The sequence below is a fragment of the Heterodontus francisci genome, chromosome 9 (assembly GCF_036365525.1).
Source record: "Heterodontus francisci isolate sHetFra1 chromosome 9, sHetFra1.hap1, whole genome shotgun sequence".
Classification (NCBI taxonomy): domain Eukaryota; kingdom Metazoa; phylum Chordata; class Chondrichthyes; order Heterodontiformes; family Heterodontidae; genus Heterodontus; species Heterodontus francisci.
In genome coordinates, this window is record NC_090379.1 from 100,300,715 (window position 1) to 100,315,698 (window position 14,984).

Below are 14,984 nucleotides of genomic sequence, written 5' to 3' on the forward strand. Positions count from 1 at the left end.
GACAGGCAAGCGTTGCTGCAACTGTTGACTTAGTCCCATATGGTGTTGCTTCCCTGGTGCCAAAGTAAAGGAAATCATAAAGGATGCAGAACATTTTGAGGGGGTGGGAGGGTGGAGAAAGTGTAGGGTGTGATGCAGGATGGGGAGAAGGAGGAAAAGGGTTAATGTCCTGCAATTAGAGTTTCAGGAATTGGGAAGGAAGTTAAAAAGCAAGATCTCCAAAGATGGTAATCTCTATTAATCCCAGTGTCACTTGCTGAGTATAGTAGGATAAAACTTGTTGATGTGTAGCTGGCAAAATGGTGCCGGAGGGAAGGGTTCAGTTTTCTGGGGGTTTGGGACACATTCTGGGACAGGAGGAAGCTGTTCAATACAGACAAGTACACATTAGCACAGCTGGGGCTAATATCTTTGGGGAGGGTGGTTAACTAGTGGGATAGGTACCACGTTGAAACTTGGGGGTGGGGGGGTGGAAAAGCTGCACTAGGGACTGGGAGAGACAAACAGCAGTAGAACAAAGTAGTTCAGAAATAGGAGGAATTAGATGGAGAAAATGCAAGGTAGTCCAAGATGGGATTAGAGGTCATGTGCATAAATGCATGTAGTGTGACTAGGGTTGGTGAGATGCAGGCACAAATTGCCACATGGGACTATGATTTTTGTGGCAATAGCAAACAGGACTCAAAGAAGGGAAGGATAGATAACTTAATATTCCTGGCCACAAGGTATTCAGGAAAGAAAGGAGGTATGGCAGTGTTAAACTATTGTAGCACTGGAAAGGAATGAGGTAGTTGAGGGGTCAAAGATAACCTATTTGGTTAAAATTAAAGAATAGAGGAGCTGTTCTGCTGCTAGCTGTATACTGTAAGCTACCAAATTGTGGGAAGGAGCGTAACAATATGCAGACAAATTACACAAATGAAAGTGATTACTAGGATAATTGAATCCCCCATTAAGACTAGGATGGTAATTGTGTAAGAGGAAAATTCTGAAATGCCTGAGAAATGTTCTTGAACAGTTGTCATAGTCAGAGAGTAACAGCATTGAAACCGGCCCTTCGGCCCACTGAGTCTGTGCCGACCAACAACTACCCAATTATACTAATCCTACATTAATCCCATATTCCCTACCACATTTCCACCTTCCCTCAATTCTCCTACCACCTACCTACACTAGGGGCAATTTACAATGGCCAATTTACCTATCAACCTGCAAGTCTTTGACTGTGGGAGGAAACCGGAGCACCCAGCGCAAACCCATGCGGTCACGGGGAGAACTTGCAAACTCCACACAGACAGTACCCAGAACTGAACCTGGGTTGCTGGAGCTGTGAGGTTGCGGCGCTAACCACTGTGCCACAGTGTTCCCAACCCAACCAGGAAGCAAGCAAGCAGTGCCGGATCTAGTTCTGGGGAATGAAGTGAAGTATTTCAGTGGGGGAGCATTTGGGGAAGAGTTGGTTCAAGTACAGAATATACATGTTCCCACAAAGGGGAAAGGAGGGGCATCTACAATTCGAGCTCTCTGGGTGGCTAAAGGTAGAGCTTAAAAGGAAACTTAGTTTATGTCAAATGTAAAGTTCATAATACAGTAGAGAACCAAGCTGAATACAGAAAGTTCAGAGAATATCTAAATGAATGAGGGCCAAAGAGAATGAGTGTAGAGTAGTGGTGAATGCAAAAGTCTTTTTTTTATAAAGAGTAAAAAGGTACTTCAAAGAGTGGGGTTAATTAGGGACAATAAAGAAACTCTTGTAGAGGTAGACGGAATGGTTGAAGTAATAAGTACTTTGCATTGATCTCTCGAATTAAAGGATAGAGCAGCTATTACACTGCTAGGTCTATACTATAGGCTACCAGTTAGTGGGAAGGATGCTGCCAGTGTAGCAGTAAATCTTTGGCACCCTCTATCCCAGAGGGTAGTTGATGTGCCATCATTGAATATATTTAAGGCTGGGATAGATGGACTTTTGGTCTCAGCAAATCCAAGGATATGAGAAGCAGGCGGGAAAATGGAATTGAAGCCCAAGGTCAGCCAGGATCATATTGAATGGCAGAGCAGGCTCGACAGGCTGTATGGTCCACTGCTGCTCCTATTATCTTGTAGGGCTGGGGGGGAAAATGGGGAGTCGGGTTAACTCTACCAGAGAGTCAGTGCAGGCACAGTGGGCTGAATGGCCACCTTCTATGTTGGATCATTTGATTTCTAATAAATTTTGTGCTAAAGACATCTTGCATAACGTGTAAATTTGTGATGCATAGTCCACAAACTAGTGCAACTAGCTGTGTTAGCTGTTCAAGTGCTGACAGCCTAAAGGGTAGTTGGGGGGTGCAATGTGTGTCGCATTGATTAAATACTGCTGCCTTTGTTTTTGGTTTTTGAACAGGTATATCAAATGGACAGAACAGGTGTTTCCACATGGTGGAACAGATAGTAATCACTTAGCTCTATTGGAGAGGGATTTGAAACTCTTCCTGAAAGATGAGCGATATTACAGTGACCTGCGGTACCTTGGTCATTGGTTAAAGTTTGTAAGTGTGCTTTTGTTCAATAAAATTGGATACTTATTGCAGTGCTGAGTTTTCAACATCTGGCTTTTTTTTAACCTCAGTAATGAATATTAGTTAATTGATTCAGTTAAATTTTGAGCTAGCTTTTGAGAACTACTTTTCCTAATTTTCTCCCATTGCCTCTCCTCATAATGGCAGTGACTTGTGCTGAATTATAAATGAGTGCTGTTAATCTTCCATACTTGTCTAAGCAACAATTCCTCACGAATGAGTACACAGTAAATATGGAGTTATTTTACCCTATAGGGTAAATCAGACTTCAATTGCTCACTCTCTCAATATAAAGAGTGGGAACCCTAGCACTAATGTGCTCTAAAACCAATTGTGGTGCCTTTCCTAAATTTGGTTATGCCCTCAGCAAAGCATTCATAATAAATGAACCCCTCCAGTTAAAACTCTTTTCAAAAATAAAAAACTGGACAGGTAGTCAAATACCACACGAAATGTTGTAATGGGGAGAATGAGCGATCATAAATAAGAATCATGTGCAATCCTGATCTTTTTTTTTACTGCAGTTTAGTTGGTTGAAGCAATGATTTGGTGCAATCCAACACGAGTGACAAGAAGCACTGCATTGCCTATCCAAACAGTTGGTTTAGTCATTAATTCCCTGCGTAAGGGTTGACCTTCCATTCTAAAACTAATTTCCTACTCCTTACAAATATGTTAATCCCTTCCAGGTTGACTACTGTGTTGACCCACTAGAAATCTTTGACTTCTTAAAGAGCAAAGGAATTGGTGTATCACATGCTGCTCTCTACATTGCCTGGGCTGAACGGTATGAGCTCCTAGGGAACAACAAAAAGGCAGAAGCCACCTTGCAAGAAGGGATTTTGCTCAAGGCTGAACCGCTTGAAAAACTGCAGCACCATCTGAGGTAACTGCTTGCTGTGTTGTGTCTAACAGGACTCCATACTAATTATTTCGGCCAGCAAACGATAGTCAAAAATAGAGTAAACAAAGTTGTCTGTTTTTGAAGTTCAGGCATTAAATGTGGTATCTGGAAACTGTAGAACTGTTTATTTTGCACGGTGGGGAGAAGTGGACAATGGATGACTCTCTTTCCAACTCCTTTTGTATGCTTGAGTGTTAGTTGTGGCTCACTGGGTAACACTCTTGACTGAGTCTGAAGATTGTGGGTTCCAGTGCCGCTCTGGAGACTTGAGCACAAAATCTAGGCTTTCACTGCAGTCTTACTGAGGGAGTGCTGCACTATTAGAGGTATTTTCTTTTGGATGAGAAATTATACCCAGACTTTGTGTTCCGACATGGGTGGTTGTACAAGTTTCATGGCACTATTCAAAGATGAGCAGGGGTTCTCTCCAGTGTCTTGACCTAATATTTGTTCCTCACCCAACATCATTGAAACAGATAATGTTAATTTTTCATTGCTGTTTTGTGGAACCTTGCTTGTGCAGATTGGCTACTGCACTTCCTACATTACAAGTGACTACACTTCAGAAGTACAGTCTGTCTTCAAGCAAAACAACACTTTAATAATTTACATCTCCCTATTTTTCTATATAAAAACAGGCAATGCTCAGCAGGTCTGGTAACATCTATGGAGAGAGAAACAGCGTTTCATCAAAACTGAAAAGTTGGAGAAGGTTTTAAGCAAGGAATGGGGGAGGCGGTTCGGAAGAAAGAAGAGAATTTCTGTGATGGGTGGAAGGCTGGAGATTAAATGACAAAAGGGTTGATGTTGCAAGGCTGCAGGCAGTGGTAATGGGACAAGTAAAGAGACAAACCATGTGTCCTGCCTTTTCAGCCTGGAGCCCTGCAAGATCCAACCCAAGGTTGATATCTTTCCCTAAAGAGCAAGTTACTAATGTTTAAGTAGCTATGCGCTTGGGATTTGATCAGCAACATCACATGCTTTAAACTATACAGTATAAGCACTTCCTGTTGCTTTTCTAGCCTTTAAGTAATCAAGTCTCTCCCAAGCAACTGTCAATCTGGGAAACTGTAAATAGCCTTTAATTAACCAAGCTATGCTAGTTCAGACCACTTTCCCAAGCAATGGCTTTAGGTTATGTTTAGCTAATCTTGTTTCTATATTACACTGTGGTGTTGCTCATGGACAATCTGTATCAGCTCGTGTATATTTAACAATCCCCATGACTGCACTGACAGGGACACTTTGCTAGTGTGTTCATCAAAGGCCATTTGCTGTTTTTGGTGCTTTTATCTTTTTTGTTTGTTTTTCCTCAGGCACTTTCAATCCCGAGTATTTAAGCAGGTTGTGGACTCCATAGCTGAAGGAACAAATGACAACTTGGTTCCTGAGCCAGTTCAACCGCAAAGAACTCTTCTTGGAGATCTGAAATGCCGTGGACAAAAGAGAACTATGGCTCCAGTCAACCGGGTTGGCTGTTCAGTAAGATGTAAGACTTTCCTGCTGAATAGAACTGCATAATATAATTATTTGAACTTGACATCACTACTTTTGTAAATTTCTTGTCATTACTCCATCTCTCCTCCTATCTTCACTGAAGAAAAGAGGGGCAGGGATCAAAGTTGAATAATCTCAGTTTCTCTCATTTCCACATAATTGGTTTGTCATTCCTGGTACCATTCTGCACCTTAACATCCTTCCTAAAGTGTAGTACCCAGAATGTGAGACCCTATTTTACAACCAGGTGAGAAAGTTGTCTACAGGTCCCTCTCGGTCTTCACCTGGTCTTGCTGTAACAGGGTTTAATTTTAAACAGTGTTTTGAGCTTCCCCCTTGATGAATCCTTGTTCACTGCTTTCCAATTATAAGGCAAAGAAGCTAGCACAAACAGGCTTTCTTGGGTTTAAAGAAGGTTAAATTTTATTAAACTCTAATTTGGTTGACGCCTATGGTTACACGGCGCCCCATGCTAGCATGCATATGCGATACACGCGTGCAGATAGTGACAGAAAGAGAAGAAAAATAAAGTGGAAAGGTTTGAGACAATTTAGTTTAGTTTAGAGATACAGCACTGAAACAGGCCCTTCGGCCCACAGAGTCTGTGCCGACCATCAACCACCCATTTTATACTAATCCTACACTAATTCCATAATTCCTACCACATCCCCACCCATCCCTATATTTCCCTACCACCTACCTATACTAGGGACAATTTTATAATGGCCAATTTACCTATCAACCTGCAAGTCTTTGGCGGTGGGAGGAAACCGGAGCAAACCCACGCAGACACAGGGAGAACTTGCAAACTCCACACAGGCAGTACCCAGAATTGAACCTGGGTCGCTGGAGCTGTGAGGCTGCAGTGCTAACCACTGTGCTGCCCCAATATCTGAAGAATTTGTTACAGTTCTTCGAGCTTACTGTAGAGTCCTTTTTTTTTGTAGGTCGATCTTGCTTTTCGTTGAAGCCCAGTATTCTTAGATCCTGTTCACTGTAGGAGACTTTGCTCTCTTGGGGTTCATCTTTCAGTTCTGTGAGAAAGAGATGGGAGCAGACAGGAGGGCAGGGGAGGTCATTTCAATTCAGGAGCACTGAACTTTCTGCCAGTTCAAACACTGTCTCTACAATTTAAAACTCCCCAAGTTGGCCAGCAGGCTATTCACCTGACTGGTATAACCACTTCTGGCTTTGTGTGTTGGGTGGGTCAGGGAATGGTCCTTTTGTTCCAGTCAGTGTCTGTTAATATGCAAAAATGTCCTTCCAGCCAGGGGCTTGGCAAGCCCTTGTAATAGGCTTTATCTTCCCAGCAACAATTTGAAGTTAATGTTCCTCATTCTTGGCAGGTGGGGGGGTCTGCATGACATCTAATCGGTGATTTTTTTTTTCATATAAAGGCTTTGCTCTCTGTCTCTAACTGTCTCTCCTTCCTGACCTGCTGGATTTCATTTGCGTACTGGAGAAACTATTTCCTGTTGCATGTAAGCCTAGTGATTAAATGGAATCAGAGAAGATGAGTTGATTTATGGAAGGCAGTTTGTTCTGGTGCCTTGCATGGATGAACTAACTTTTTTTTGATTTTAGCACAAAGCCAAGGGCTTGGCCAGCAGGTGGCTCCCACTCAAGAACAGTGTGGCACTTTTGAAGTATTCAATGAAAATCGATTGCACGATCAACCTGCAGACCAACAGAGATCGAGAGAAAAGCAGTGGTCCACACTTCCTTCAACTTCTGCTAAAGAAAATGAAATTGTGCCTGGACCCTGGAATGCATCTGGGATACGGGTCAGTGGAGTGGGGAGTTTTTGAACTGGTACCCTCTTCATAGTGTTAGCTTGGCTGAGTGTTGGCATTCTGGCATCCTAGTCAGAAGGTTGAGTTGAAATCCCACTCCAGAACCTGAGTGCAATATGTCAGTTAACACTTCACTGCAATACTGAGGAAGTGCTGCATTGTCTTTTGGATGAAGTGTTAAAGCAAAAGCCTGTTCAGATCAATGTTGCACTGTGCAGGGGGAAAAAAACAACCAGGACACTTTATAGAAGAATAGGTGGGAGTTTGCTCAATCCCCAACATCGTTTCTCTCTCAACCAACCCCATCAAAACTAATTCGTCATTTATCTCATTGCTAATTATGGAACCTCAAAGCATGCAAATTGGTTGCTGTGTTTGTCTACATAACCTGCTGGACTTCTTAAAATATTTCATTGGAACATGTTGAGGTTATAAGACACTGTATAAATGAGCCTTTCTTGCTTATTTCTTGCCAATCTGCAGTTGGCTTAATTGGTGAAACTGGAAGCAAATCTGAGTCAATAAATATGATTTTATATATGAACCATCTCTGGAGTAGGTCTCCAAATGTCAACAAAACAAATAGGTTGTATCAATATAGCCAGGAGTAAAATGAAAACCAATTACAGATGGGATGAGGCTCTCCTCCACCTCCCTAGCAAAGCAGTGAGTTTCCTTAAGGAAATTGTAGTTAATGATTAACATTTTATTAAAACCACTGAGCATGTGAAAGTGGTGCTTGTGCATAATTATTTTTAAGTTTTTATATTGTTCTCTTGGGATATTTGTCAGCTTTTTAACATGAAATGCATCTCTTGAAAGGAGGTGAATTTTACCCCTCACTCTTTTCCGTAGGAGTGACAATTAGTTATTGTCAAAGAATGGAAAATCCCTTCCAGTATTTCAGCTTGCAATGCCTGGCATCTAACTCCTCTTTGTTTCTCCTAAATTGATTCCACTACCTTGCCTGAGGTCATTGCAAACATTTATTGCCTTGTGAGATTTTTTTTTTTTAAAGATTTGTTTCAAATTTATTTACACCAATTTGTTTACTTAATTGACCTCTGAAGATTTGTTTCAATGTTCTAGTTCATTTATATTTTGCTTTTGAATTTCCTTTCCTCTGCATTGATTTCAATGCAATGAACCGACTGTCATTCCCAGGTCTGTCCCTTTCAAAGTTTCCTGGTGTTAATTGTACTCCCCTTCATCATATACGCTTTCTTCCTTCACCTCGCTCTTCCCCTCCCCCTTCTCTTTCCCTCTTCCCCCACCCCCACCCCATTCAACATTCATTACTGAATTTTTCAGTGTTAAATTTTATTTACCACTTATCTTTTTTTTATATCCAAAATATACTTTATTCATAAACATCTGTAAAAATTACATTGCCAAACAGTTTCCAAACAGCACCAAAAAATACAAACATTGCAAGGGAGATCAGTTTCCTTCAATACTGTCATGAGTTTCTTCCCAACCCTTCCGTTTCACAATTGTCATGTCAATTACAGTTTTACATTTACAGCAATTGAGAATACTAACGATACAGTTCGAGGGGTTTCCCATGGATCCAGCCCCTCAGTCCAGCTTGGTGGGGGAACCTTACACTGTGGTCTTTCCCCATTGAGCCTTTGCTGCGGCTGCCCCAAGCTTTAGTGCGTCCCTCAGCACGTAGTCCTGGACCTTGGAATGTGCCAGTCTGCAACATTCGGTGGTGGACAACTCTTTGCGCTGGAAGACCAGCAAGTTTCGGGCAGACCAAAGGGCGTCTTTCACCGAATTGATAGTCCTCCAGCAGCAGTTGATGTTTGTCTCGGTGTGCGTCCCTGGGAACAGCCCGTAGAGCACAGACTCCTGTGTTACAGAGCTGCTTGGGATGAACCTTGACAAAAACCACTGCATCTCTTTCCACACCTGCTTTGCAAAGGCACATTCCAGGAGGAGGTGGGCGACCGTCTCTTCCCCACCACAGCCAACGCGGGGGCACTGTGCGGAGGGGGCGAGACTTCGGGTGTGCATGAAGGATCTGACTGGGAGGGCCCTTCTCACCACCAGCCAAGCTACGTCTTGGTGCTTGTTTGAAAGTTCTGGTGATGAGGCATTCCGCCAAATGACTTTGACGGTCTGCTCGGGGAACCATCCGACAGGATCCACCGTTTCCTTTTCCCGTAGGGCCTTGAGGACATTTCGTGCAGACCACTGCCTGATGGACCGGTGGTCAAAGGTGTTTTTCCGCAGAAACTGCTCCACGAAGGATAGGTGGTACGGCGCCGCCCAACTGCATGGTGCGTTCCGCGGCAATGTGACCAGGCCCATCCTTCGCAACACTGGGGACAGATAGAACCTCAGCACGTAGTGACACTTGGAGTTTGCGTACTGGGGATCTACACATAGCTTGATGCAGCCGCTCACTAAGGTGGTCATCAGGATGAGGGCCACGTTGGGTACATTTTTCCCGCCCATGTCCAGAGATTTGAACATCGTGTCCCTCCGGACCCGGTCCATTTTAGATCCCCAGACGAAGTGGAAAATGGCTCTGGTGACTGCCACGGCGCAGGAGTGGGGTATGGGCCAGACCTGCGCCACGTAGAGCAACAACGTGAGCGCCTCGCACCTGATGACCAGGTTCTTACCCACAATGGAGAGAGATCGCTGCCCCCACATGCCCAACTTTTGTCGTACCTTGGCTACTCGCTCCTCCCATGTTTTGGTGCACGCCCCGGCACTTCCGAACCATATCCCCAGCACCTTCAGGTAATCTGACCTGACGGTGAAGGGGACAAAGGATCGGTCAGCCCAGTTCCCAAAGAACATGGCCTCGCTCTTGCCGTGGTTAACTTTGGCTCCCGAGGCCAGTTCGAACTGGTCGCAGATGCTCATCAGTCTGCGCACGGACAGCGGATCCGAGCAGAAGACGGCGACGTCATCCATGTACAGGGAGGTTTTGACCTGAGTGCCTCCACTGCCTGGGGTTGTCACCCCTCTTATGCTCGCATCCTTCCTAATAGACTCAGCAAAGGGTTCAATACAGCAAACAAACAAGACAGAGGACAGCCCTGTCTGACTCCAGATTTGATCGGGAAACTTTCAGATTCCCACCCGTTGATTGACACTGCGCTACTGATGTTTGTGTAGAGCAGTTGGATCCAATTGCAGATTCCCTCCCCAAACCCCATTTTGGAAAGTACGTCCATCATATAGGTGTGCGATATCCTGTCAAAAGCCTTCTCCTGGTCCAGGCTGATGAGGCAGGTGTCCACCCTCCTGTCCCGTACGTAGGCGATCGTATCCCTGAGTAGCGCGAGACTATCAGAGATCTTCCTGCCGGGTACAGTACAGGTCTGATCGGGGTGAATCACCAACTCCAGAGCAGACTTGACTCGACTGGCTATGACTTTGGACATCTGTCCATTTGCACAGGTGATCTGAATCATTTTGCAAAATACTAAAAAGAAGTACCTTTCATGACCTCAGGACAAAACAAAGCACTTTACAGTCAATCAAGTGATTTTTGAAGTGTAGTTACTTGTCTGTAGGAAACTCCACAGCTAATTTACACACAGCAAGGTACCATGAACAGCAATATGATGACAACATTTTTGTATTTTAATGTTGAGTGAAGGATAAACATTGGCCAGCACACCAAGGAGAGCTCCTCTTCAAAAAAAAAATAGTGCATGGGAACTTCTGCGTCCACCTCAGCTGGCAGGGCTTAACGTCTCATCGGAAAGATGACACCTTTTGAGTGTAGTACTCCCTCAGTAATGCACTGGAATATTAGTCTAGATTATTTTTTTTGTACTGAAGTCTCTGCTGGGACTTGAATCCACAACCTTCTGACTGGCAAGAGTGCTACCAACTGTGCCACACCTGACTCTTACTTTAGTTTTTTTATTTATATATAGTTATATATATTTCTTGAATGTAGAAACTAAGAGCCTAATATAAACTGCCCAGATGAGGCTTTTGTTGATCTACTTCAGTACTTAAATTTACTTTTTTTAAATTTAAGCAATAATTTATGGTGTTGGAGATTTTCCTCTAGGACTCAAAGAATAACATTCAAAATGGGAAATCATGTAACTATCTAACTTGTTTTTGACAATAGATGTTTTCTACATTTTTGTTGTCATCTTGGATGCTTTAAATATGACCAGTAAAATATTTGTTTACACTCTTCAGAATAAGAGATATTTCATTTATTTACCTTTTGAAGCTAGGATGCATCATGGCTGATGTATGATCTTCCTGTTTGGCAAGTAACATTGGGGCGATTGATATGTGTGGCGATAATCCTATTTGTCTTCCCATCAGGGGTTTGGTGAGCTTTCTCTTGTGGGTATATTGTTCTCCTGTAATCTGATGTCCTAGACCTAACCATTTGTCAACAATGCCATTTGATTTTTTTTTTTATAAAGCATCTGTCACTCAAACCATCTTATGCATTGATATTCAGTTAATTGAAATACCATTCAGTTTATCAAGTTTTGTTCCTTCCATCAGATACCTCGCCGTTCCAACATGCATGCAGTTCCCTTTTCTACAGGCTTATCAGCCAACAAGCCTGACTTCAAGCTTTATGAGGAAGAATCTGCTAATGAGACTATGTATGTTTTAAACTAGTGAATGTTATTTAAGATTGATATTGGGTGTGTGTTAACCATCTCCCAAGTATGGCTTGAAAAAGAAACCTCCCACTGGTGGTGTAGGGAGAGGGATACTTTTTTTTGGAAGCAGAGTGAAGTGATTAGACACTGCAGCTGGCTATACAGTTCCTGATCTGGGAGCACCCTGTCTTGAATTGGCAAGGGGAGCAGGAGGGGGATGCCTGAAATTGCAAAGTGCCCCATTTCCTGAATTGATTTGCTCTTTCCACTTGAGTTACTTCAATTTTTAAGATGGGAGAAGGCTCAACCTATGTTTTCTTTTTAAAAACAAATTTCCAATTGATCTTGGATACCAAAACAGAAATTTAAAAGCCCTCTACAACATTTTTCCAATCTCATTGCTTTTCATCTTGTTATTTCACGAGTATGGGCAGGGCAGAAGGTTAGGTTAAATTTTCATTTGCACAGAATTTGTTTAATTCTAAACTGTACTGATCATCTCTTAAGTGGAGTGCTAGGTTGTTGGCTAATGGGTCTAATCTTAACCAGTCATCATCTTGCACTTTTCAAGTGACTGGGTTTTAACATTTTCTTGCCTGGGAAGAGTTTCTTTAGAGTCAGTTCTGCATTGTTTTTCTGATGCTCTGCCCAGGTGCCCTTTTTCCATCTCTGATCCTTGGCAAGGCTTTATGATTGCTGAGAGCGCTACTTGTTTTTTTTTCCTCACCAGAGGCACTTTCCAGCTGATCACTGGAAAGGAGTCAGAACTGGGAACTCTGGTTGACCTGTTCATTCATCTCTAGCCTAGGGGTACTGCGATAAATTGTAGCACAACCCATCAGCTGATTCATGTGAAATTGCCCAAGTCAGCAATGTTATAAGATTCAAACCATAGATATTCTGATTTGTATAGCGTAGCACTATACAAGGCAGTGAGTTTATTCCTTCCAGTTGAGGATGAGGGTTGTAACCTTTAATTTATCAAACTATAAGCTTTATGAGCTGATTGGTCAAGTGCAAGAAATCAATGTATCAAACAGCAAATGTGCTCAATTGTGCTATGCCAGAAATTAACAATTTGGTTATAATCCTTCTCTCATTTTAGTGAGTCCTTTTAGATTTTTAGCTTCACCATGATAATGTAGCAAGTCCCTCTTGGACACAAAATACAATGTAACAAGTTGAATCTAAACTAGTGAAGTAGTTGGAATCTCAGATGATATGGGATTCATGTGCTACTTCTGGGATACAGAAATATGGGCTTGTTTCATTATATACCAAGTGTGTAAACCAGAACATGACTTGCAAATCTAGGGATAATATTTGCATTGATCTGTTGCAGGACACCTCGTAAGATTGAACCCTTGTTCACCCCAGTTTTGAGTGCTCGGAAGCCCAGCAAAGAATTGAATCCGTTGGTCAGGGTGCAAGTACAAAATTGCAATGAAAAGAAGGAAGTGTCCATGTATTCAAAAGACCAGATCTACGCTGGACTACGCGAGTTCTCTTTTGAAGAACTCCGAGCAGAAGAATTCAAAAAGAAATATAAAGCTAGCATCAAAGGTATAGATGTCTGTACAGTCTTAATTGTCAATTTGAACACTTGAAAGAAAGGACTTGCATTAATATAGTAGCTTTCATGACCTTGGCGTGACCAAGTACTTTTTTGAAGTGTAGTCGCTGTTTTATATAGGAAAACACTGCAGCCATTTGTGCACAGCAATGTCCCACAACAGCAGTGAGATATAAGGTTGATTGAGGGATAATAGTGAGAACTAGTGCCAAGAGCTCTTCCTGAGAGGGCAGGTGTTTAATGTCCGATCTAAAATGTGGCATCTCTGTCAGTGTGGCACTCCTTCTGTACTATACTGAAAGTATTGGTCTATATTTTCTGTTTAATGCTGGAGTGGGGCTTGAACCCGCTACCTGTAAACTTTGGCAAGAGTGCTGCAACTATGTCATGGTTGATGCCAGAAGGTAAATGAAAACAACTTTGGTTGTTAAATGCATGGATGTTGATCTAGGCAAGTATTAACTTACTGCAAAGTTGTGGATCCATAAATACTCTGAATGCGATCATTATTTTCTTTAGAAGGAAGATCATCTTCCTTACTCATCTTAGTTAGATGATGCCACTGAGTAGAATCAGTACTCTGTCATATAGAGCAGGGAACCATGTTTTCAATGGGGTACTTCATCAAGTTGTCAAAGATATTGACCAGAATTTTACGGCCCCAAATGAACAGGCTGGAGTGGGGGGGTGGGGTGCATAAAATTGAGTGTGAGGCAGGGGGGACCACTCCTAACCCCTTCCTGCCTCCTGCTGCAATTTTACACTGCCCATCCAGGCCAATTAAGGCCCTTAAGTGGTCAATTAACAGGCACTTGAGTGCCTCCTCCCACTGCTGCAGGTATTTTACCCTCAGTGGCCAGGCGACAAAAGCCTCAAGAACTCTGCCTGGTAAAACCAGATGGCTGCCTTGCAGGCTGGGAGGGGGTCCTCCTGATTGGGCACCCTGTGCCCCATGGAGGGCTGCCCCCAAATCCCCAATGCACAACACACAGCCACGCCACCCTAGACTGCAGACATACTGTATGCAATCTTGCATACATTGAGTGAACTTTATTCTACACTAATGTTGATAAATGACTTCTCTTGGGCAGGCAGTGCTTTGGCACAGAATATCATTGTGCTTTTAATAATCATTTCAATCACCCAAGTTGGGAAATGAAATGTTTTCTATTTAGTAACAACTGGCATGATAATCTACACTTTAAGGTTTTTTTTTTCTAGGTGAAACTTGCTTGAACAATGCAAAACTATAACTCCTTGCAATTGTGTACATCAAACACAAGGAATGCTTCTCTGCATGCCTCTGTCCCACTCAACCACCACCACCCCCTCCCACCCCCCAAAACCAAAGTTACCAATGTGACTACTGATTTCCCACGTCAGCTGTAATGCAGCATCTGAGTAAGACCGCATCGTGGTAATTTTGTATTGAGGCTTTGCACGCAACAGGAAGTGGGCAGATTCTACCCCATTTTTTTTTTTTTTGAATTTAGACTCCAGGTAGTAGATGAATTGTATTGTCTCAGCAATGACATGATCTTGTTCTAGCCTGGTCACTTTTTTCCAAAAACATTTAGTGCTGTTCTGTATGCTGTTATAGCCTAGAATTGCTGCAAAGTCTTACAGCTGGCAAGAGAAGCAGTGACTAACTTGTATGTTTATACAGAACAGGAACAGAAGTTGGTGAAGTTAAAGCAGGAAAAGGAGGAGATGGAGCAATTAATCCACATGGTAGAAATGAGAATTATGAAGCAGGAAGAACATAGTCAACTCTCACAACAGGTTTGTTGACTGAGTATACATGTAGTAAGACTTCCTGATTTTGAGATTCCTACTGTGGACAACTTACAAAATTAATGTGATTTGGTCAGTACGTTCAATTTATTAAAAAAAAATGACCTTGACCAATCCAGTTCTCTCCTATTCCTATTGATGTAATAAATGGACTGGCAGAAAACATTACGTCTTTGGATTATGATATTTGTATTCTTATGGCACCTTTTTATCAAGAGAGGTTTCAGCACTTTATAATTTTCTTGCAGTGCATTG

The 14,984-nt window shown here is 42.6% G+C and overlaps 1 protein-coding gene across 6 annotated transcripts in view; it reads left to right on the forward strand.

Moving 5' to 3' along the window:
* The window catches only part of bub1bb (BUB1 mitotic checkpoint serine/threonine kinase Bb), an 89,457-nt gene that overhangs the window by 14,302 nt on the left and 60,171 nt on the right, over positions 1 to 14,984 (forward strand). For all 6 annotated transcript variants that reach the window (XM_068039590.1, XM_068039588.1, XM_068039593.1 and 3 more), the window contains 7 exons: positions 2,387 to 2,531; positions 3,251 to 3,447; positions 4,782 to 4,954; positions 6,547 to 6,746; positions 11,259 to 11,362; positions 12,705 to 12,925; positions 14,602 to 14,717. In XM_068039590.1, the coding sequence (XP_067895691.1) occupies positions 2,387 to 2,531; positions 3,251 to 3,447; positions 4,782 to 4,954; positions 6,547 to 6,746; positions 11,259 to 11,362; positions 12,705 to 12,925; positions 14,602 to 14,717 (1,156 nt within the window). The remainder of the gene's footprint in view (positions 1 to 2,386; positions 2,532 to 3,250; positions 3,448 to 4,781; positions 4,955 to 6,546; positions 6,747 to 11,258; positions 11,363 to 12,704; positions 12,926 to 14,601; positions 14,718 to 14,984) is intronic.